The following is a 23,913-nucleotide window of genomic DNA, read 5'->3' as shown; positions in this document are numbered from 1 at the left end:
CTGATCTATATTTGTTTATTATATCCCTCCTCTCTTCCCTCCCTTCCCGCCGGGTCTGGGTGGTCCCGGTAGAGTGTTTCTCATTGCGGGGACACACCCTCTAGCTCAGTGATTCAACGTCTTACTCTTCCGTTAAAGACCCGTCTGCTGCAGCGTGTCTCTGCCCGTCAAGCAGCCATGGAGGGCGCCTCGAAAGAATGGCCCGCCACGTTCGGGCCTAACAACGAGCGTCCGACCTACAGCTCTGAGGAGACTGTTGGTCACGTCAACGGTGGTCGCACGGTTGTGGGCCCGACCGTCGACCAGACCCTCGCCGAAAAGGTTGCCGAGAAGGAGAAGGTTAAGACGGAAACCGGAAAGCGAGAATTAAAGGAAGAGGACTGCGAGAGTGAACTCGGCTTTGCCTTCTCTTGGTGGAAGAAGTGGTGGATTCTCACCGTCATCTTCCTCGTCCAGACTTCGATGAACTTTAACACTTCTCTATACTCGAACGGCCTCGAAGGAATCTCGGAAGAATTCAACGTTAGCAAGCAAGCCGCCCGTCTTGGTGCAGCCATCTTCCTTATCACCTACGCTTTTGGCTGTGAGTTATGGGCTCCTTGGTCTGAAGAGTTCGGCCGGAAACCTATCCTACAGGCTTCTATGTTTTTCGTCAATATTTTCACCCTGCCGGTCGCTCTAGCTCCCAACTTTGGCTGCCTGCTAGCCGGGAGAGCCCTCGGAGGTCTTTCTACCGCTGGAGGAAGTGTGACACTCGGTATGGTGGCCGATATGTTCGAAAGCGACAGACAACAATATGCCGTGGCTTATATGTAAGTTTTCCATCCGTTTGATCTGTGGAATATTAGATAGCGTTCGTCTTAGAACCTCTAATTCAATATGGCGGGCCGATATAAATGATATGCATACTGACTTCGATTCGTTCATAGTGTCTTCTCTTCCGTCGGCGGATCTATTCTCGGACCGATCGTAGGTGGTTTCGTAGAGACCCTTCCCCCGGACCAGGCGTGGCGGTGGTGTACCTGGATCCAGCTGATCTTCGGCGGGTCTGTGCAACTATTGCATCTTTTCACGGTACCCGAGACACGCACGACAATCATGCTGAACAAGATTGCCAAGAAGCGTCGCGAGAGTGGCGAGGATCCCAACGTTTACGGCCCCGATGAGATAGAATCTTTCTGGAGTCGATTCACGCTGAAGGAACTCATTTACACCTGGCTCCGCCCCTTCCGCATGTTCTTAACTGAGCCTATAGTGCTGACGCTGTCGCTACTCTCTGGTTTCTCGGACGCCCTCATCTTCATGCAGATCCAGTCATTCGCTCTAGTTTATCAGCGCTGGGACTTTAACTCTTGGCAGATCGGTCTCGCCTTTGTCCCTATTGGTCTCGGTTATGTATTCGGTTGGCTTCTTTTCCTGCCGGCTTTTAAGCGGAATCAGAGGCGTCGCGAAAAACATCCCGAAGACGAGCATGCCCAGTACGAGTCCCGTCTTTCTCTCCTGCTCTGGCTCGTTCCATGCTTGCCTATCGGTCTCATCATCTTCGCCTGGACGAGCGGTGGCCCGCCGCTACACTGGATCGGCTCTATGTTCGGCACGTGCATAATTGGCATTGCCAACTACGCCATCTACATGGCTACAATTGACTACATGATTTGCGCGTACGGACCTTACTCTGCCTCGGCTACTGGTGGTAACGGCTGGGCGCGTGACTTCTTGGCTGGTGTCCTTACCCTCCCGGCGACTCCCTTCTATACCAACATTGGTGCCGAGAAGGGTCTGAACCTGCAGTACGCGTCAACAATCCTCTTCTGTATCGCATTCGTTTTGGTTATTGCCGTATACGTCATCTACTGGAAGGGTCCGACGCTGCGTAAGCGCTCGCCTTTTGCTCAGAGCTTGGCTCAAGGCGCTGCCCAATTCGGCGGCCACGCTCTCAACCACGTCCACTCCCATCGCCCGTCTATAGCGGGAGGTGACACACGACCGCAGACGTCGACAACCCACTCTCGACCCACAACAGCACCAAACGCACCGACCCTAGAAGTCATGCAAAAGCGACCTGGTGACCGCATGTCGGCATCGCGACACAATTCTTACTACTCGAGCGCACAGGCTGCAAGCCGACGTCAGAGCCGACAGGCCAGCCGCAACCCTAGCAGACGTAACAGTACCGACCATCATCGGAAGTCCGAGGATAGCGAGGAGGAAGGAATTTCTCACCACCATCTCCACCACCGACTCCAGAACCTCAACACCATCGCTTCGTTACCGACGCAACCAACGGAGCCCCGGCCATAGGGCAAAATCGACTAAGATTACCATATTCCACCAACTCATGATGATATGGAAACCGCTTAGAAGAAGATACTACTACAACGCGTCGGGGTGATTGGGCTGTATATGTACATATAACACACTAACATAAAACATATACAGTAGTATGAAGGGCGGGACGGCGATGGAGAGACACTACAATGTGTCTTTAGCAGAGAGTCAATCGTAGTGGATGGGCTCTTCTGTCTTTATATTACCCCAAGGCACCGGAGTTTCTTCTCATGGTCTGCCGGGACTGAAACGTCGGGATGGCATTCCATTGGGCGTTTGTGTGAGGTTTTTCTTTCTTCACTGTTCCAAGGAGTGCTCGTCTGCTGGAGTCTATTTGGCTTCCGGTTCTGATTGGTAGAACAGGGCGTTGAACAGGAGGGTTTCCATATCTACTACTACATTGATGAATGAAAGAGCCCATTTATTTATTAAATGAAATTTGATTGCCTATGTGTGGTCTTTTATCGTTTCGTACTTGCCGACTTTGTATGCGTGCTATGTGCACACGCGCACGACACGTAAGTGACTTGTGATTATTACTACCGGCCGAGTCCTACATCTGCGACGCAACGTTGTCCAGGTTCCACTCGGAGTCCGATACTGATATTCAAAACTGCTTCCCTGAGTTGCTTGCAGAGGCATAAATAAAAACTATATAGCTTGCCCGTGTGTTTTGTCCACTTTCTTCTTCCCGTCTTCTGAATCCTACTTACTCAACCCTCTTCTAAGACATCGGGATACCTGATAATGGCGCATGTTACCTACCTGCCTACTTTAGATGGAAGAGATGGATGGAGCATAGATCTGCAGGAGGTAAAATTTCTGTTCATCGAGATCCATATCGGGTGTTACTGAACCTCCAATTTTAACAATACCTTAGGTATACTACCAGGTTAGACATGGCTGTATCCGTATCCCGTATCCCGCATCCCGCATCCTGTATAATAAGTAATGCCTACATCGGTACGATAATAGCAATGGTTACAACAGGCAATTTCACAAAAAGGGGGTCCATGCAAAATTAATGTGACAGTGTATATCTATTACCATCAACTCATACGCGTAAGTTCTTCTAGTCTTATAATTTTACGTTTTATATGGCCGTAAAAGCAGCATTCAAAGCCTCGCGCTGGCTCTCCAGTTTGATACCTTAGACGAAGTGCCGCCGAAATTGTGAAGCCGTTCCCCCATAAGGTACGCCTCGTCCCGGATCCGAACCTGCCAACCTTCGAATACGCGTAGCATGCGCCGCATCAAAACGAGCCCTGTCCAGAAGAGTGCAGTAGATGGGTAGGCGAGGCGGAATATTAAGACTCGCATTTCCTGAGTCACTTCCGTATTGATATCTAGGATGTGGTGAAGGGCTACCCACGCCATAATCGGAGGCGTCGCGATCATGGCCAACGATGCTACGACGCCGGGAATGACGAACGCCCGTGTCAAGACACCAATATCGGGCTCTAGCCAGCCGCGACGCAGAACGGCGCGTACGGCATGCGCCGGCCTGCCACCGTACAGCGTCACAGCCCGGGAGCCGAGTTTGAGGTATAGGATACCTAAAGTCCAAGCTTGAATAACCCGGATAGTGTGACCCTCTCGCAAGCCCTCGAGCCGCCTCGTAGTGTTTGTTCCGGCTGGATACATGTATGTATGCAGCGGCATGAGTAGGTAGAGCTCTACTAGCAGCGTTATAAGGAGGGGAAACACAATAAGTAGGACTGTATAAGTATATAACAGCCGGGACGTGCGAGTCGCGAATTGGATAGCGCGCTGGATTGTCTGACGGTCGAGCATCGAATCTAGCACAGATGATGTTAAAATTCTTAGTCTGTTGAGCATTGACCGTATGTGAAAGACGAAGTAGCCCAGTGAGCCGAGAATGTAGACTCCAATGCTGAACGCGTAGATATCGTTAGTCCGTATGTGAGAAGGTATAAGAACCTTAAACATGCGCCGACCAAACACGAGGGGTACAATCGTGAAGCCGACTCCAGTAACAGCCGCGAAAATCCATATGGATAGGATGAACAGGAAGATACGACCGCGAAAGTAGGGAGGGACATAAACAAATTGGTAATGAGTTCCCGAGTAGAGGTCTGTATCCGGGCGATCTGGCTTGCCGTCTTCCCTCCTATCTTCTTCTGATACGTCAAGGAAAACCGATTGGCCCTTTGGAATTTTAACCTGATCAGACGCTGGCGATCTCACAAAGCGGCCGTCGGGGATGAGTTGTCCCGAGTTGACAAGCTTCCCCTTCTTATCGTTGTGAATACCCATCTCCTCGGCGGGTATTTTCGAAGAAGGTTTCGCCTTACCTCCCTTGAACGTGTCTTGCCACGTTTTCGGAACCACTTCAGTTTCGTCATTGACTTCGAGGAAGATTCGACACCACCAGGGAAGTTTTCGATAAGGCGAGCTTTCGGGCAGTACTAACGTACCCTCCTCATCTATGCGGCGCTCGCCGAAGAGGAACCATGTCAGCCGCAGGGCTCTGGCGCACTTTCGGAACCACCAGGTATACATGGCGTGAAGCCCGTCGCTCGGCCTGAAGAACTTGACGGCGAGAGGCATTAGGAAGTTATAAAAGAGCAGGTCGATAGGGAATTCAAGGACTGGCTCGTTAGAAGAGTAATGGATCGGAAGGACATTAGGCAAAGTTAGGGATAAGCCCCACACGACACCTCCGAGACAAACCACGACTAACGCTCCATAAACGAAAGCCGAGAAGAGTATCTTGCGGAGCTGGGTAGTGACATTGCGCTCGAGAACGTCGCGCACCGGATGAAACTCCGGATCGTCTGGATCGCGGATAAAGTCTGGTTCTAATTAGCAAAACTATCTAGATGGCTAGTAGCTCGAATCAAGGGTTTCTTACATAGAACGCCTTTTCGCATGATCTTACGGCACATAGAAACGAAGAGAGCGAAATGAAACATGTACCCCGTGCCGACGAACCAGTGGACGAAAATGGAAGTGAGCGGATAATTATAGGTAAATAAAAGACGAGATCTGATGCTTGTGCCTTCGAAGAGGGGAAGTAACGCGAAGTCTAACAGCAATCCGCAGTATAATGGGAATATCAGCATTTCTATACTGATGATCAAGATCACCTTCATGACGCCGCTGGCCTGATTTAGGAGGTCGATCATAGATGCTTCCCATTCTTGAGCGGCTTGCCCTGTAGAAAACGGCATTCCTCTGGCGAGATAGAACCCGGCTATGACTGACAGAGAGACATATCCAGCAAGAATAGCCCATGTCCTGTCGTTCGCGTCCCAATAAGCAAGAACGGGATTTGCAGACGATGACGGTTCAGAAAGACTAAGATTTAACATCCATGACCCTGGCTGCGTGGCGATGGTGGGGAGAGCTTTCAGGAATTGGAATGTTGCAGGCACCAGGATGGAGATTATAGACTTGGCCGTAGCCAACTTGGCAATGTAGTCGCCACCGAAAATATACAGAATGACATGTCCGACAGATGAGAGAGCGTAACGGATCTCGCTTTTTATCATCACGAGGGCCTCGTGGCTGACAGCGGAGAAGTTGCGCACCTCGCTAACTGAGATGAGCGGAATCTCAGACATGAAACTAGCGAGAACCCGCTCTAAGGCGCTGACGGCAACGTGTCTAGTATCAATTCTGAGGGTATGTATCAGTTGCTTTCCCTGTTCGATTCTCAGAAGTACAGTAAATGCCTCGACTAGGGTGAATATAATCGTCGAGGTATAACCGACAGCCAGCAGGACAACGTCTTGAACGAACTTGGACGCGCCGAAAACGATTCTGAGCAGACGAGTCGGATGCGCGACGACCCAGACAGATACGCGACCGACGTTATATGGAACGAAAATGCACATGAAGATAGAAATAGATACGAGAAAGGCGCAGAAGATAGCGTTTTGAAATAGGCCTGCGATCGGGCCGCGCATACCAATTAACTCCATGATTCCTTCGAAATCTTCGGCATCTTCGACGGCTTCCGGATCGAGACCAGCAGCAACGGCGGCTTCTACAACATCTGGGGCCATCTCAATCTCATCTTCGCCTTCTCCTTCAATCCCACGATCGTTTTCGAAGAATGGCGCATTCTGATTCACACCAAAAATATCCACAGCTTCTTCCGGTTCAATTTCATCTAAATGGCCAACGTCTACGTCGCCCCACATGAAATCGGCTACGCGATCGACAATGCTGCCGGCTTGTCTCGCCGCGACGACAGCGGGCTCGTTACCATGAACCGGTTCGACCAAGGTAGCGGAGTCCTCGGCGTGGCCATGTCCCGCGGGATCCTGTATATTGATTTCATCAACCATCGTGTCTTCCACAGTCGCTGGCGTGTTCAATCCTGCTTGGAGAGGTACAGGTGTTTGCTCAAAATGTTGTGATTGGTCAATAGCGGTACCATTGTCGACAGGTCTACCTCGTTGTGATAACCCGGTTCTATTGATATCGCTATCAACACCTGAAGATATTGGTGTAGAACGTAAGGCTGAATTGCCGTGGCCAGACACATTGTGATGAGAAGCATTCGACGGGCCGGAAGGTAGATCGGAAAATGACCAATTATTATTTGCAAGCCTATTGATAGGTTTGGGGGCCTGAGGGCCGTCAGAAACAGCTCTTGGTCTCGTTAAGAGCGGTACATCCGAAGACGACGCATTTTCACTATTGCTGTTACCATTAGGCAAATATGGAGTATTTTCGCCAAATTCACCTCCCCAAGACGCCCAGGAATCTGTCCAGGAATCGCTCCCATTTCTAGAGGTCTCAGTGGCCTTGCTTTTTCCTTTATCGTGGGAACTCTGGTTCGCCACGGCATCGCCGTCGTCGTTTTCCGCCCACGTCCAACTCGAGTTATCGCTGCTAGTCGCATCAGCTCTGGGCGAATCTGACCTCGTAGGGGACCGGCTTGAGCGCCGTTCCTGGTGAGTTAGAATTGAGCCTCCAATGCCATTTCCCAGATCGAGACTACTTCCGTCAGCAGCCCTGCCAGCAGTCGCCATTGATTGTGTTACGCGGATCCAGTATCGCATACGGTCTTCCAGTCCTTCCTCTCGAATGATTTGAAGGATTCTTTCCTGGTCTCCGCCGGCTTCTCTGTAGATCCGTAGATACTCCTTCACCGTACCCTGCGAACTGCCCTCGCCATCGAGATTGTCCGAGAGAGTCCGTTCGCCAAATCTTTGCTCGGACGGGCCAGCCTGGAACTTGCTGTTCTGCTCCGCGGGCCCTGCATTGCGCGCAATAGACTCGGCACGACCGCGGTCCTCTCCCTGACCTTCCTGTCTGCTATTGGTATCAAACAGTGGCGCTCGCCGCTGGAATTCGGCAATAGGTCTATGGCGAGGGTTCTGTATATCGACAATATCCTGCAGATGACCTGCTCGATTAGGACCCAAGTCATCGGTATAATTTTCAGCTGTCGGGCCATCCCGTTCTGCAGTAGAGTCGTCATCAGAGTCCATGTCCTCGTCGTCATCTGGGCCCAATTGCCGTGGTGCTGGATTGTTCACGGGTCCGGGTGGTAGAGGGGCTTCATTTTCCGCCGCGGCGAAAGCAGCGCGCATGTTTATTTCAGGTTGCTGCTGCACCACGTAATCTCGGACTAGGATAATCAGGATAAAACATACGATGACTAGCAAAGTTATGATCTGGCCCTCTAGAACAGCGATGATGGTCCGGTTGATGGCGGGGTGTCGCGTGAAGTTTTTGAGGACGGCAACTTCGCTCAATAAAGATGAGGGGCGATAAGCGGCAGGCGAGAGAGAAAACTGATCGATATGTGTCACGTTCAGGAAATCTTTAGTTCCGTAAATTGACTTGTCTGTGGTAGTAGACAAGCCCAATATCGTGGTGAGCCAAGTTGGAGGGCTTGTGTTCAAAGGTCTCGAGATGGCTCTCAGCAAATTAGACACGGGAATCTGGTCGATGATACCTCCAATACTCGCAGCGGTGGTCGTAGCGGGTAGTAAGGGTGTGGATGCGCACGTAGTCGTGCCCGTAACGGAAAGAGAAGACAGATCGCCTCGACCTATTGAAGTGGCATTCCGAGAATCGAGGATAGGCGGGCTAGGACCGAAACCCTCATCGCTGATCCAAAATAGAAAGGACCAGACGGAACGCATGAGATAGGGAAGCCAGCCTAACCAGACGCTAGTGACCAGGATGGCTCTCAACCAGACAAGCACGTTACGGAAGAGATATTTGGCCATATGGGTGGCGAAGATGTAGAGGGGTAGCCGCTTGGGCATATTCGGAGAATATAGCTTGGTGAAGCGGAATGGCGTCTTGCAAAGCTCGCAATGCTTCTTTTGCGAGTGTGAAAGCCATTCCATCAAGCAGTCCTGATGTACGTATTTGATACTGCCGCTGCATTTACAAGGATAAAAGAGAGGCTCGTCGGTGGTGCCCTCTCCTCGGCAAATCCGACAGGTATCAGGATCGATCGAATCGTTAACCGCAGGTTTAACTCCCGGCATAGTGTTTTCCGCCATGGCGTCAGGTTTCGTAACGGATTGCCTCCGTCGCTGGGCGGCGTTGGGGAATTCGGTAAGGTCGGGTAAGAAATCCGTCATCGTAGGCGACGAAATATCGGCTCGAAACCAAGACCAGTCGGTGATAGGTAAATTGCAACTCTCGCCCAGAGGGCTCTTTTCTTAAGTTTAGACCATGAGATTACGGTGTCGTCGCGCGTGGTATGGTAGGTCGACAGCGGTTGAAAAGAAAAATTGGATGCTACAAGGTGGTGATAATTGATGCAATCAAATCGCGTGCTAACGGATATGAGATATGCGATATAATACAAAGTATGCGATTACCTAAGGTGGAAGTTAGGACATTACGATGTTTCTAGAAAAAAGGGAATAAGCAGGCATATTGCCTTACCTAGGGACGTAAATGCGAAGTGATTTTTTGTATGTTTGCAAGTATGTTTCCGTACTTAATGGAGGCTAGATAGGTAGGTAGAGTAGGAGGTAACGAATGACGATGTACCTGAGAAAGTACGTCTAAAAGCCTACCTTAGGTACATATCTTACCTAAGTTCATATCGCAGTGGCAATTATTCGGCCAGACTTAGGTACCTACCTAAGGTGGTGGAAATATTAGAGGAGGACCTAAGGTTAGCTGACTCAATAGCACTAGTCGGAATAGAACAAAGCCGATAGAGGTACATAAGGTAGATTACCTAATCCGATGATAACAGGTATGTATATCTCACATATCTAAGTACTTAAAAGGTACATGAACGAGATCATATAAGAACCCAAGTCGTATAATAGATTGATAAAAATAAATTAAGAATGATACCTATTATGTACATTATAGAGGAAGTCTTCATTATTATATATAAGATAAAAGTTATGACGTGATACCTGAGACAGCAAGAAAAGTTCAGGTTATTAACTAATTCGACCGACTGATTCCGATAAAACTGTTTTCACTATGTAATACCACATTTATTCTATATTAATGATAACTTGTTTCCATCCCACGTGAAATATATGCAAGTCTATCAATTCCTGTCCTGTTCGGGTCATATCTAGCGTTCTAATAATCCGGGTTCGTTAAGCTGACTGGTAGACCTTACAGTATATAATAATTGTCATTGCTGGGTGTGCTTGGATAAATTCTTCGAAATGTTTGATAGGGGCTTAATCAACAGTCAGTTGACAGTCAGTTCTTTATCTATTAAACATAAAAAAACATTAATATAACTCTCAAGATCTATGCTGTAAGGCAAATCATATGTCTCTTTTACACTGCTTAGCTGCAGATGCCATAGTCAGATGACGTCTACGTCTACTTCGTACAGAATAACACTAAAAGACAAGTTGGCAAAGTCTAGTTCTTAAGATAGAGGGTTTGCCGTAAAGACAAGCGTCATAGGTGATAAGGCAGTGGAAGAGTAGCCTGCTTTCCGACATCTTACTTTCTTAAAGCCTTCAAAGACCCGATCAACCACCAGCATCTTTTTCCAACTGTCGTAGAATATTAGTTATCGCTCATACCATGTAGATTATATTTATTAACATATTTGTGTGTTGATGTAAGTACGGCCATCCAATTCTCCAATCTTCAATCCCCAATCCGACCCCTCGTGTTTATCTGTGAGGTTATGTACGAAGAGGTACCTGTTCTCACGTGAAATATGTACCTAACAAAACGTAGTATGCTATCGTTGTGCAGGTTGCATATTTCGTCATAGCTCCTGTGGGTTCATCAGCTCGGTGCGCACTACATAAAATAAATACATAGGTACATACCTAGGTATCATATGTATTATGTACATATCTAGGTACCTCCATATCATTCACTTGCTCACCGTCCTTGAATTCTTCTATTTCTTCTTCATACCTTCGTATATTGATATCATCTCAATATATCATCGAACTCGACCTTTACATTGTCCCCGTTTCTTTTCTTTTCTTCTTTTTTTGGTGAGGAAAGAAGAAAACAGGCAACAAAGACGGTATCGACTTCTCGAACCTGCACAAGCCCCTGCGTCATCTCTTTTGTTACAGCAGGTCAAAACGCCAGCCTTAGCTTCGCGGCCGTCACACGCCATCATCAAGGCTTCCAAAACTTCTGTATCCACTTTCTCCCGCTCTCTTCTACTCTGCTATCCCACAGAATCTTGAATATTTTTTTTCGCTCTCTTGTCCTAGTAGTCAACCCTCGAGTCGGTCATATACACCTATGTACACACCTTCGAATCTCAAGTCGCGGACTCGATGCTGACCTAGAAGTAAAGAGCAATCAATATATTCCCTAACCATCTATCCTATCTTAGTCGGTTTCATACGACTTATCATCGCGTCTCGGGGATATCCCATCCGCAACACTAATCTCCGTATAAAACTATCAACTTTACCTTGATGCGAATAATATTAGTTATTGATCGAGCTCACCGCTAGATGCCTTTACTATGGCCGGTGCAACAAACACTAGATCTAAGTCAAGCACGAATGGGTCTCTCAAGGGACCTAAGGGTGTCAAAGGTGTAAATGGGATCAATGGGATTAACGGTTTAAACGGACATACTAAAACTCCCAGGCGGAGAAACACCGAACAGAAGAAGCGGAGCTTCTTTGCGTGGAGCTTTAACATTATCGCGAGGTAGGATAAAGATTTTGCAGAATGCTTCCCTCGTTTAAGAACAGGATTTTAAGAATAGGATACTAATTCGCTTTTTATCATAGGCTATTAACGTGGTATTCTATCTTTACCCTCCTTTTCCGCTGTCCTTCTACTCTCGACGCCTGTGACGACACAACGCCCAAGATATGTAAACCCTACTTCCAGATCAAATCGGCCGTAACGCCGCATATCACACCCTATTACGATGCTTATGCTGCGCCTTACGTCCATGTTGCCAAGCCATACTACGATACAGTCGACCGCATTGTCATCACTCCTGCCCGCACGTATGCAGTCAAATATGGTGGCCCACGAGTTTCCCAGGCCCGAGCTTTTGGACAGGCCAAGTGGGAGAAGAGCGTGCAACCTAAGCTAAGCGAATATCAAGCTATAGCAAAGGCCCAATACGATCAAATAGTAGCGCCCCATGTTGAGAGTATATCTGCTGTAATATCTCCTTATTATGATATCGCGCGGGTCAATGCTCTACAGACCTACCACGAATTCGTACTCCCGGCCTACGTATTCATGCAGCCTTACGCCGCACAAGGCTACGATGCTGCCTATTCGTTTACGACTGACACTGCAGTTCCTTCGACTATCTGGGCCTGGAATAAGACTTACACTTTTCTGGACGCTACAATCTGGCCTCATCTACGAGATGTCTACGTCATGAAGGTTGAGCCGCAGCTCGTACGTATTGGCGAGCGACTAGGAAGGTACAATGAGAGAAAGGCCAAGCCGGTGACCGAGGAAGCCAGCTCGTAAGTTCTCACCACTTCATCTAGTGTTCCTTTCTCGTATAGTTCACTGACGGTTGAATAGTTCAACCTCACCCAAATCCACTTTTACAAAGCCGGTAGCTTCTTCCATCTCTTCATCCGCTGCCTCGGCCGTCAAAACCATTGTCGAACCTGGACACTCGAGCGAAGCAGAATCCTTTGAAGGCCGAGGAGCGCCAGAAGTCAAGACTGAGCAGAAGAAATCGCGCACGTCGGAGGAGACACGCGAGCTAGCCGCGAAGATCGCCGCCGAGGATCTCGAGTTGTGGGAAGGTAAGTTTACCACAGCTGCACAAGAGGGTGCCGCTGAAATTGAAGACCGCGTGGATGAGATCTCGGCCCGTATGATCGAAAGACATGCCAATGGTATGGGTAGGTCTCTAGTGAAGCAACTCGAGGAGACGGCCAGCACCGAGCTACAGAACCTCAAGAAATCCATTGTATCTATCTTGGAAAAACATGGCAATGACAATGAAAAGAGAGATGAAGCCCTCGCTGCTGCTGTCCGGGCTGCTGGTCTCAATATCAAGAACAAAGCCCAGGATATTCGTACCTGGCGTCAGACATACGATCAAGAGACAGAAATCGCGGTTACCAAGGCAGCTCAAGAGCACTACAGCATCCTTCAGAAAACTCGCGATCTTGCACTTCAGAAGATCGGCATGAAATGGGCATGGATGGACGGCATCACCTACAAGGATTGGAAGAAGTATCACGAGCTGAAGGCACGTTTCGACGAGTGGACGGATGACTTCAAGCGCTTGATTACAACGCACCCTGGCCTTATATTAGCGCAATCAACCGGGGCCGAAATCGAGGACGAAGGTATGAGCATTGCGCAAGCTGCTGCTGAGGAATTGAGTCGATTAAAGCAGGTTGCTACGTGGAAGGCCATAGCTGGCGATGCTAGCGATAACTTTGATAGCGAAACAGCCGAGTTGGCAGCAATCTCTGTTGCCCAAAAGGCTGAGCGAAGTGCAACGTCAGCAGTTCCTTTCGCTGGTGAGAAGATCGAGAACGAACAAGCGAACCCTAACAGCGCCGAGACCGTCATAATATCACTTTCCCAAACAGATGCGGAAGACCCTGATACTTCTTCCTTTGCTCCAACGGAGAGACTCGCGTCCGAACAAACTGGGAGCGCCACTGATTCTGTCGAGCCGCTACCGTCAACTGATCCAATTGATGGACCAGAGCAAGTTCAAGAAACGATCGTCGAATTACCCGATGAACCAATCGCGCCCGTTGAGCCAGCTACCACTACTACTATTAAACCTGCCCTCTTCGGCGCCGCAGCTCAGTCCGTACCTTCGCGACAACCTATTCTAGACGATGACATTGTTTCGTCCGCGTCTAGCGCTGCGTCTGTTGTTCGCTCAGATATCCCCGCTAGTATCACATCAGCCGCGCAATCAGCATATACTGCTGCTGTCGCGGGAGCTGCGGATCATTATTCACGTGCTATGTCGGCCGTATCCGCGCAGATCCATGGAGAGCCAAAGCCTATCCACCAAGCGATGTTCAGTTCGGTTTTGAGCGCATATCTGGGCGCAATTGCCACGGCTAACTCGAGGCTCGACATTGCGATGACAGCCGCATCAGAAGGCATATATGGCACTCCCACCAGACAATGGATTCCTGGCATGCCAACCGCGCCATCCGTCGATTGGGAAAGATTCCAGTCCATCGCACAACATAATTTCGACGACTCGTTGAAATGGGCTTCGGAGCAATATGAATCTGCAAAGGTAGCCATCGGTGCTTCTGAACCAACACCCAGCACGTACCTCGAGGAGGCAGAGCGGAAAGCTGAGAAACTTCTCGACCAGGCTAAGCACAATTATTATGCAGGCATAGGTCTGGCACACGCACGTTATTCCGAATTCCTTTCTGCTGCGTCTACAGCCGTGAGCTCTTTAACGGCTACGCCTACCCCAACCAACATTCAGGAGTCTGCCTCGTCCGTCGCATCAGTAGCCGGTGAATCGGTTGCTTCTGCAGCCTCAGTTGCTAGCGATAACGCCGAGTCCATAGCGTCGTCTGTCGGCGACTTAGCTTCCGATGCAAGCGACTATATAGGGGAGAACTGGGATGCGCTTGTCAGTCGTGTCAGCTCCCAGGTCTACAGCGCTCCTACACCTACTCCATGGTATGAAAACCTACAAGTCGCAGCCGGTGACTTTGCTTCCGCTGCGGGCAACTACGCAGCATCGGCTACGGGCGCGGCAGCGCATCAAGTTTCAACTGTCACGGTATTAGCAGAAGACTACGCTTCTTCGGCCAGTATTGCTGCAGCATCCCAGTACTCGGTCGTCAGCTCTCTTGTTTCCGAACTCGTCGTTGGTAAAGAACCACCTTTCGCCGAGTCGGTATATTCGCGCCTCGTAGGAGCATACTCAACCGGTGTTGCTTCGGCATCAAGTCTTGCTAGTGTCGCATCCGCGACTGCAGTCAGCGTCGCCAGCGAAGCTAGTGATACGGCCAGGTCCGTCGCCGACGCTGCCGCCGGAAAGGTTGGGGATACAGTTCAGCACATCAAAGATGAGCTATAGAAGCTCGCATCGTATTTTTAAACATCCTATGGTCATTACTTATCTACCACTTGTCCATAAAAGAAATGCTATAGTGGTCTTTGGTTGATTTATTTCTTCCGGCTCTTTCGGAACATGGCATATACCCTGAGCATTTGGACGTGTTAACATTTTCCCTCCCATTTATATTGTATTTCCATTTTTTCGATGATGCGTTAGCGAAAAGAGATGGGGTACCCTATGCCATTCACTTGTGATCGGTAGCAAACGTGGAGGCTGTGGCGACCTAGACAGGTTTGCAGGCGGATCTTATCAGGCTAGCAGTTTTGTGGGGTTAATTTATGAGTACCCCTACGGCTAGGGATGACGATTGGAATGACTTATTCACGAAGACGACGTTGGCGGAAACCCTCAGCAAACTGGGTTCGAGCAACGCATTGGGACAGGCCTGCGTAAGGGGGGGTGTGTATTTGGGATGTATCAATTACATGTATGACAACTGGCTAGGGAGAAGTATATTGAAGGTGCCAAAATTATATCATCACAAGCCCATGAGTTACATATATTTTCAATAATCACCTCGAAGTTGTGTGTTCCATTCAGACCAAGCTACCTTAGGTACTTATACGAGTTGCTACCAACCCGATCGTCTACATGTCTAGCTCAGGCGGCCTATCTACCAGATATTGTGCACTTTATATTGGCTCGCAAGTCCTTATATCGCAACAACTATGCCATGTGAGTATACACTATCTTACTCTCCTACTTCGGTATAATTATAAGCTATCACTATTGGTTTGAAATCTACCCCAGTTCCGACGCTGCTGAGACAGGATGCATAGTTTTGCAATGACAAAAAAGCAATGCTACATTCATCATCATGAGTCTTCGTATGGCGAGAGCCCTATCCTCTATCATATACAATAGTTACTCTTGTCTGTATGAAGACTATTTTAACGTGTGATATCATTGAGAGTACCTGACAGGTTAGTTTTCCAAGCGTGCTACAAGCACACATCTGTCCCAGAGCCACAAAAAAAAAGGAACTAACAAGTACAGGCAAATCTCCCCTCACAACGTAAATCGGAATGATGGATGGTAATCACCCATATTATCGACTTCCTCCTTGGGACGGCTTAACCGCGAATCTCTCCTACCGGCGTCCCGCCTCCTGTTCTCGATGAGCATGCCCACGAAAAGCAGCGTCGCCGAAAGAGCACCCAGCCATGTGATAGCCAGGGCAGTGCCGTATCCGGTCAGGTAACGCGGAGCCTCCTCCTGGCGGAATATGAGGGCTGCTACGATACCTGCGATGTTACCGAGAGAAACTTGGATAGCGGAGGCGAAGGAGCGCTTCCAATGACCCGCCATATTGTTGGCGAGCCAGGCGAGCGCAATTGGCGTAGACACAAAGCCGCCGAGCGATACAAGGAATACGGCGCCGTATTTTGCATCGCTCGATAGACCATCGTGGCGCAACAGCATAGCGTACCCGACTGTCGCGACGATGCAGCCTAGAATAACAAAGCCGTAACGATGCTTGAATCGATCGGAAAAGTATGCTACGGATATCATGCCTATTGCGGAAACGACATATACGGGGATGGTGTGGATTTGAGCAGCCTGTGCTTCCCAGCCAAACTCGCGCAGAATAGTCGGCATGAAGAACGTGGTAGCGTAGCCCGTAACGCCGATACCCATGTACATTATAGCGCCAGCCCAAATCTTCCAGTCGGTCAAGATGCGTCGATACGCGTACGGGTTGAGCGTGTCCATGCGAGCCACCGTACTACCGCCATCGTCAGCTAGTCGAAGTTCTAGTTGGTGCTTTTCTTCCGGAGTAAGGAAGTGGCACTGCTCTGGCCAATCGACGATGAGGAAGACGGATACAATGGCGACGACAGCTGTGGCCGCCCCTTCAATGATGAAAATCCATCGCCAGCCCGCAATGCCGTTATGGCCATCGAGATTCGCAATCGCATATGCGAGCAGCTATATTCATAATTAGCTATATATATTTATTAGTGACTACCGACCTTTTTGTTTAAGTCAATTTACCGGCTGGGTCGATACAGACTTGCACAAGCTGTTAAAAAGAGAAGGATAGACATAACAATAAGTACACCGATGAAAGAGAAAGATTACTTACTCCTCCGAATGCACCGCCAACGACAGTGGAACAGAAGAAGAAACTTATGCGTGTCTGAAACTCGTGGCGCTTGTAATACATGGAAGTGAGATAGACGATAGCAGGCAGGACACCAGCCTCGAATGTTCCGAGAAAGAAGCGCAATACGACAAGTCCCTCGTATGTTGAGACGAACCCCATGCACATGTTGACGATGGCCCAACTCAGCATAAGAAACGGGATATAGTAGTGAGGCCTGATCTTCCTGAGCACCATGTTGCTAGGAACCTCGAGCAAGATGTAAGGGATGAAGTATACCTATAACGGGTCAGTAAAATTGAAGCGTAAAGCAAGACACTTAGAAAGTATGGCTTACAAAGAGGGCGATGTTGAACTTATTACCGTATAGGTCAAGCTCCTCGGTCATTCCTTGGATGCGGGCGTTACTGATGTTGATGCGATCGAGGAAAGACATCATGTAGATGACAAACAAGATAGGCCAGACGTGAAAGTCTATCTTACGGAGTAGACGGCGTTCCGCATGAGCGTCGATCATGCCCGGAGGAAGACCGGCCACTTCGGCGTCGGCGTCGGCGTCGGCGCTATGCGGCGCACATTTCTGGTTGGCCATGGTGATGCGAGCAAGTTTGGTTTCGTTGGCAAGCTCCTCTTCCGATGCGTTAGACGGCATGTCCGAAAGTTTACTGGAAGCCGGAGTAAATTGGGGCTAGAATTAGATTTTCAAAGGAAAGATCGTCCACGCATCTGGGTAGGGTTACTACTGCAAGGAAACAGGTGTAGGAGAAAAGGAAAGACAATGAGTGACACCTGTGAAGATCATAACATGTGATCATCAACCGAGAGTGGGAAGAGCGAAGAGCAACGGCTAGATACGACAGCTGATGAAAGAAACTAATAAATAAATAAAAACAAATAAAAATATTAATCCCACTAGTCTCCCCATGTAGAAGAAACTTGGACTCGCTGCCTTATCGCAAAGTTATGTGGTCGGCGACCAATGATTTCTGTTATAAAGAAAGCTATTAATTACATGCCTACCTTACATCGAATACATCCATATCAGCTCGGGCAGATTACGCATCCACGGTAAATCATGTAGGCAGATCTCACTAAGTTCGTTCTTCTCGCCTCTCGGCGATATTTCTTATAGATTCAGACTGCGAGACATTTCGTCTCATGGTAACCACCTGTTCCTAGACATTGCCGCGACACAAGAACGACCGCGCCCCCGGCAATTAGCTCTTCATCACTGCCAAGGCTCGGAATGTTGAAGAGCTGGTAACGACCTCGTAGAGCTATGGCAGCCCTTTGGAATAACCCAGGTACCTAAGGTACCTATTCTATTTCGCCAACCCTGGAATTCCGGGGCACTGTCGGAAAGCGGTAAATACCCATTGATGGGTGAAACGTGGATAGACTTATTCCAGAATTATCGACCTGTAGCCTACACGTGGGGGGAACATATGCATAATAGCAAGCGATGCATATGCATGTGGCTTGATGGATGCATTAGTCTGTATGGTTTGAGAGGGGATGGCCGTCGTGATACAACATACCATTAACACAAAGTAATACATTAGATTTGTGATATTGCAGATGTAATGTCGTACTGAGAGCTAATGGACTCTTGCATATATGTACATGTGCATGTGCTTATACAGAATTATCTGGGGTAGCAGTTAATCCTCCCTTTTTTACTTCTCTCTCTTTTTTTTTTTTTTTTTTTTTTAATAATTCTGTCCTAAATATTAGCCACTGCGGAATAACAGATATATTACCACCATTCATAACTTAGTACGTTAGGTGTCCATCGAAATATGAAAGTGACCTCATCTGTCAAACTGGCCATCCTGACCTCACTTCATTGCCCCGATAGATTGGATTTGGCTTGCAGGAAGCGCAACAGAGAAGTAAAAGCATCCCCACAATCCAGGGCACGCCCAGGGCATCTCAGACATGAGTCGACCTGGCGATAATATGCGTGAAACCGTCGCCTGCGCTTGCGAGTTTTTGTCTCACCTTGCCGGCCTTGTCTTACCAATAGCCGCACCTGACAGTTCGCCACACGGTATACTATCAATAGTTGCGAACTTGCCCTTGCTATCCGGAACTGCCCTAATCTGAGATCTGGTGTGCCCGTTACGTCTTCTCGGTTGTGCTCAATAATCACAACGCTAAGGTAGCAAAGCAATATAGCAAAGCAAGTGGGCAGCCGAGATAGCCGTATACGCAAACGTGATAGATGGCGCACGCGACGTGGCTATTATTTGGGTTAGCAAATATATATATATATATATAGAGAGAGAGAGAGAGAGAGAGAGAGAGAGAGAGAGAGAGATAATATATTTATATAAGTTAGTTATGACAGCATAACTCTCAAAGTTTGTCGGTTCTCAGTTCGCCCTGAAGTCGGTTAACAACACCCGGATGTATTACATACGAAATGACTAGTGGTGTTATGTTCCACCGTCTTGTTGTGCTTGTCTTGGGTGGGAGACTAAATACATACCATAGGTAGTTAAGGCATATGAAAAGGGAGGGAATGAGTCGGCGTATTCCAATATTCTCCAAAGTTCAGTTATCGGCGTCCCTGTCAAAGTATATATCTACCTAAGTATGCGGCTGTTACCTCACTTTATGTCTCACCTGAGATCTTCATTGTGGCTGCTGGTCTTGAATGCATCCTTACATGTAGCCATGGCGCAGAAGCCTTGGAAGCGACCAAGGGCAAGTGATTGTAGCTGCTTAATCTCTGTCGCAGTAAAGTCTATTGCTAAATTCTATTTCTATTTCTATGGGGTACACCTCTCCCAGGGAAGGAACTATATACCTACGATGCGTATAGTGACGTAGCACCAACCAGTACGCAATTGCGAGTGTACACACATGCACTTTCCTTAACTACATACATACAAGGTAGGTACATGTATATCGCGAGTGTACCAAAGTATTCAATTAATCTAAGACTTCCAGTTTGATGGTTGCTCTTACAATTTAAGATATGCCACTCTGGAAGGAATAGTCGCCCGTCATCAGATATAGCAGTCGGCATCGCACCATCACATCAACTTTCTGGAAACCCCCCAAAACACTCAACCACCACCAAGTTCGCAATTCGGGCCCGTATACACTTCTCCTGTATCTTGCGAAAGGGAACTGTTCTATGTTTGTCATCTGTTGATCGTCAACATCCAATCTCCTGCGCTCACACTTCAAAATAGAGCTACTCTATTCTGTTGTGTTGTCTACAGCTTATCATGCAATCTAGACTCTAAGGGACTCCAAGGAAACTATCGTCATAACAAGTTTGGCCACTTGGTTATATTCTGTCAAGATGTCTAATTTCCCAAGAGGCAACCTATCCCCTGATGATCCTGGTTACTATGATACCAACTCCGAGATGATATACGTTCCTGTTGGCGTTTTTCTGGCTATCTGCCCCATCATTGTCGGCACCAGAATATGGTCGAGGCTGGGAAACGGAGGACATCTTGGCGCTGATGACTGGACTATTCTGGTATCACTTGTAAGTCAAAGCCTTAAGGCGTACGTGAAGACCAGTGATGAACTACATGTGCTGACGACTTTACCCAAGGGATTCGCCCTGGCTTCAAGCGGAATCATGCTTGCAGCTTGTCATTACGGTTATGGAAGACATACTTACAGTTTGTCTAGTCCTGACAAATACCAAGCCTTCAAGGTGTGTTCTCAGATACTTGTGATCTATTCCCCATACTTGCATGGAATAATATCACTAATTGGATACCCTTTGGATGTAGTACTTCTACCTCTGCCAGGTGACTTACAAGACCTGTATCAACCTAACAAAGGCGTCAATCCTTCTACTTTACCTGAGAATCTTCAGCAATACCAAGTGGTTTAGGCGTGCGTGCCGCTTCATGCTGCTCATTGTGATCATGTACTGCATCGCATCGGTTACGGTGACGATATTCCAATGCACCCCGATTACCAAGGCGTTCGACAAGTCCATCAAGGGTACCTGTATAGATAATGGAAAGTTCTGGTACGCCAACTCTGGCTTCTCGATTGCGACCGATATCATCATCCTCACTCTCCCTATGACTCTCGTCTACGCATTGCAGATACCTAGAGTCCAAAAGGCTGCACTGATGATCGTCTTTGCTCTCGGTGTATTGTAAGTAGCCTGTAGCACATCTTAATATCAATTTACTAATGCTAGGCAACAGCGTGGTTATCACTTCTTGTCTAAGAGTCACAACCATAGATATGCAAGCAAGGACACCAGACCCAACTTACGATATTTCCTCTACCATGTGGACCATCATCGAGATGAACGTAGCGCTCGTGTGTGCTTGTCTTCCGCAGATCCGCCCCCTAATTATCAAGTGGTTCCCAAGACTGATGCCTACCTCCTACTCCAATTCTCGTGAGAATTCGGACAAACGCGCCGCTTACACTAGCAGTGGCTTGCCAAAATCCTATCCGAGTAGCAGCGGGAGTCACTCCAAGTCGGAAGAGGGTAAATGGGCGCGCATCAACAACGGTAAAGTTGGATACGAGGGCGCCAATCTAGCCAATTTTCGTAGGGCCGATTCCAGCTCAGAAGAGTATACGCTACACGAGGAAAAGGGACTTCAAATACAGAAGACTGTACAGTACACGGTCGAGTACTCGCCGGATGGTAAGCGCGACCCGTATATTGGATCGATGATATGAAGTTTAGAGGAAAATATGCTACGTGGCTCAATATTGCGGAAAGCTGCCTGGTAGAGAGACGATCGCGTTTCGGATGATTTTGGGGAACTTAGAGAGTACCGATAGTCACATCATCTTCCTTTCAGATGCGCTAGCTTCTGTCGCTGTTTGGTCTTTAGATCGCCCAAAGTGCCTGTAACTACCTAGCTTATTTTCAAGAAGCTACAGAGAATACTAGTGCTTCCGCCATCCGAATAGAACTTAGGAGATAGATAGCAACTAATCGAACAAAGACGCAAAGACTGTGAGGAACTTTTAAAAATATGTACGTTGGTTTGAATTACGAATATTACGAGGTAGGTATCCTCGGGATTGATAGGATCTCACCGACTCTTATTCGCACAGTCATAGTAAGATTTCCACCAGTTAATATGATTAGAAACCAACATATTCCTGCAATAGGGCTGATCGATGGTATTCATTATGTACCACACAATTAAGACGTCATTAAGGGTGTCGATATATATAAAAAAAAAACATTTTATAATTCGTGTTACAACCAACAACAACAATAGAAATAGTTGCCGACGGATTCGCCTTATTTGGAAGGGTTTTCGGGATATGTTCCGCGCGGAGTGCTTCTACCGTTCTACACTGCCCCCGGGGTACACCATAAGGATTCGGATTTGGCCGTAGCGGACCATTTAGATTAAGGCGACGGCCGACTGTTGATTTTACTTGCGAGCAAATAATCTCAACGCTTTTCCTATCCGACAGAAGGGCCGAGATCAACCGTAGTACAACACGGCGCCATTCACCCTCAGCTAACATGAGTTTGATTGCAGAATTTGAGATTTCGGTTGAATTGGCCAAGTTGATATGAAATCAGCTTATTGTTTGAGCCCATCAGCACGAGGGTTGAAGCTGCGATCGGTGTCAGCGTGGTTTGATTTCGCCGAGTCAAGTCGGGACGTACTAAGTGCGATGACTCTCAAGATAGTGACAACATATTCTTAGGAGGCCTAAAATCATTACGCATGCGACTACGAGATGGCGCACGCGACTTGGCTTTGACGTCGACAACCGCTAATGTAGTCGTTGAGAAGAATTAGGAGGTAAGTTGTGAGAAGAAAAAGAAGAGGCCGGAAAATAAGAAGATAAGAGGTCGTTCGACTAAGACGGCGGTCCCCACGATACCCCCGCCGGAATAGGTAAAAGGGGAGTGCATCACGAAAGCGCTTGGCGCTAGAACCAATGAAATGCGCTAATGGTGAAGAAGGTCGAAGACGATATTCGGAGATTGTCCAATCATGGAACGATCCGAGCACCTATAGCGATTTGGCTAATAAGAATGAGATTGAGGCTGATGGGCTTGTGCTGAGGCTAACACACGGACAGGTAACAATACGAAGGAACCCCATAAACGGTCAAACGGTTATGGATTGGCGTCGTCGATTGGCGTATAACCATTCCAGATTGGCTCTAGGACGATGATCTAAGCGCGAGGCCTCATTCAGTTGGCACCAGCTTTGCTCTGGCTTGTGCCGCCGACTAAATCCAAAAGAAGAAAAAGGCTTTTATTTTCGCCGAGTAAATAATACTAATTATCTAATTATACTAATTACCAAGTCCGGTGCGGGAACGGGGGAACGAGAAAATACAAAATACGAATTACCTCGTGACGTCAAATTTTTTATTTTTTATTTTATTTTACCTAATCATTGGTGGTTCCTGGTTCGTTCTCAAAGTTGCAAGGGGTGGGAAGATGATGCTATTGTAAGAGTCCCCAAGCGACGGGCTTCAAGACCCGACCCAGGCTACCAGGACCACAGACCTAGGGTTATGGATTATAAAGTTCTTAAGTTCTTAGACGATTACATATGTATGTACGATTCAGGTCTGCTAGGGTTCATGCAGGCTATACGGGGAATAGTCTCGTTCCCCGGTCCTTCTAGTTGGTGATCTAGCGACAGGGTTCTGCAGGTTCACGGGACTTGTTCGAGTCTGGATCTTCGGCCTCGTTGCGCTCCCGCCACGTAGCCGCATATATCCCCTTGTCCCACTATCCGAGCAGAACGCCGGCCGAGAGCAACTACTCGTCAAAAACAACCAGCCCAAATTTAGACACGAAATGGTTGAGTCCTAGTACTATGCATACCCGTTACGAACTTCAATTTGAAACTTCAACAGTCGACGAGTCGGATGTCCATCAAGCCCGTCTATCAAATACCCAGAACCCGGGATAACCCCAAAGTAGAACCGAATCCCCATGGGACCTGGGTTCCATAGCAAGTCAATACCCTAT

The 23,913-nt window shown here is 48.1% G+C and overlaps 5 protein-coding genes across 5 annotated transcripts; 3 read left to right on the top strand and 2 right to left on the bottom strand.

The window, feature by feature from the left end:
- Positions 1-177: 177 nt before the first annotated feature.
- On the top strand, positions 178-2,301 carry F4817DRAFT_361073 (multidrug transporter; the record flags this gene model as incomplete). Its single annotated transcript, XM_049306358.1, has 2 exons — positions 178-812; positions 930-2,301. 2 exons carry the CDS (start codon positions 178-180, stop codon positions 2,299-2,301), a joined length of 2,007 nt encoding a protein of 668 aa, XP_049155801.1.
- A 619-nt stretch (positions 2,302-2,920) lies between these two features.
- F4817DRAFT_230574 (uncharacterized protein) lies at positions 2,921-9,418 on the bottom strand. The gene is made up of 2 exons (XM_049298913.1): positions 5,204-9,418; positions 2,921-5,144 (listed from the first exon to the last, which is right to left on the bottom strand). The coding sequence occupies exons 1-2, from the start codon at positions 8,904-8,906 to the stop codon at positions 3,445-3,447; spliced, it is 5,403 nt and encodes a 1,800-aa protein (XP_049155800.1). The 5' UTR covers positions 8,907-9,418; the 3' UTR covers positions 2,921-3,444.
- A 1,687-nt stretch (positions 9,419-11,105) lies between these two features.
- On the top strand, positions 11,106-14,963 carry F4817DRAFT_230528 (uncharacterized protein). The gene is made up of 3 exons (XM_049298912.1): positions 11,106-11,448; positions 11,532-12,233; positions 12,295-14,963. Exons 1-3 carry the CDS (start codon positions 11,258-11,260, stop codon positions 14,801-14,803), a joined length of 3,402 nt encoding a protein of 1,133 aa, XP_049155799.1. The 5' UTR covers positions 11,106-11,257; the 3' UTR covers positions 14,804-14,963.
- An 890-nt stretch (positions 14,964-15,853) lies between these two features.
- F4817DRAFT_361070 (MFS general substrate transporter) lies at positions 15,854-17,466 on the bottom strand (the record flags this gene model as incomplete). Its single annotated transcript, XM_049306357.1, has 3 exons — positions 15,854-16,774; positions 16,932-17,228; positions 17,287-17,466. The coding sequence occupies 3 exons, from the start codon at positions 17,464-17,466 to the stop codon at positions 15,854-15,856; spliced, it is 1,398 nt and encodes a 465-aa protein (XP_049155798.1).
- Positions 17,467-20,265: 2,799 nt separating this feature from the next.
- On the top strand, positions 20,266-21,629 carry F4817DRAFT_319216 (uncharacterized protein; the record flags this gene model as incomplete). The annotated part of the gene is made up of 4 exons (XM_049301030.1): positions 20,266-20,457; positions 20,527-20,631; positions 20,711-21,087; positions 21,140-21,629. 4 exons carry the CDS (start codon positions 20,266-20,268, stop codon positions 21,627-21,629), a joined length of 1,164 nt encoding a protein of 387 aa, XP_049155797.1.
- Between the last annotated feature and the right edge of the window lie 2,284 nt (positions 21,630-23,913).

The sequence above is a fragment of the Daldinia loculata genome (genome assembly GCF_022478755.1).
Source record: "Daldinia loculata strain CBS 113971 unplaced genomic scaffold F4817scaffold_56, whole genome shotgun sequence".
Taxonomy (NCBI): Eukaryota; Fungi; Ascomycota; class Sordariomycetes; order Xylariales; family Hypoxylaceae; genus Daldinia; species Daldinia loculata.
Note: the sequence above shows the minus strand (reverse complement) of the source record. Positions and strands in the feature narration are given on the sequence as shown.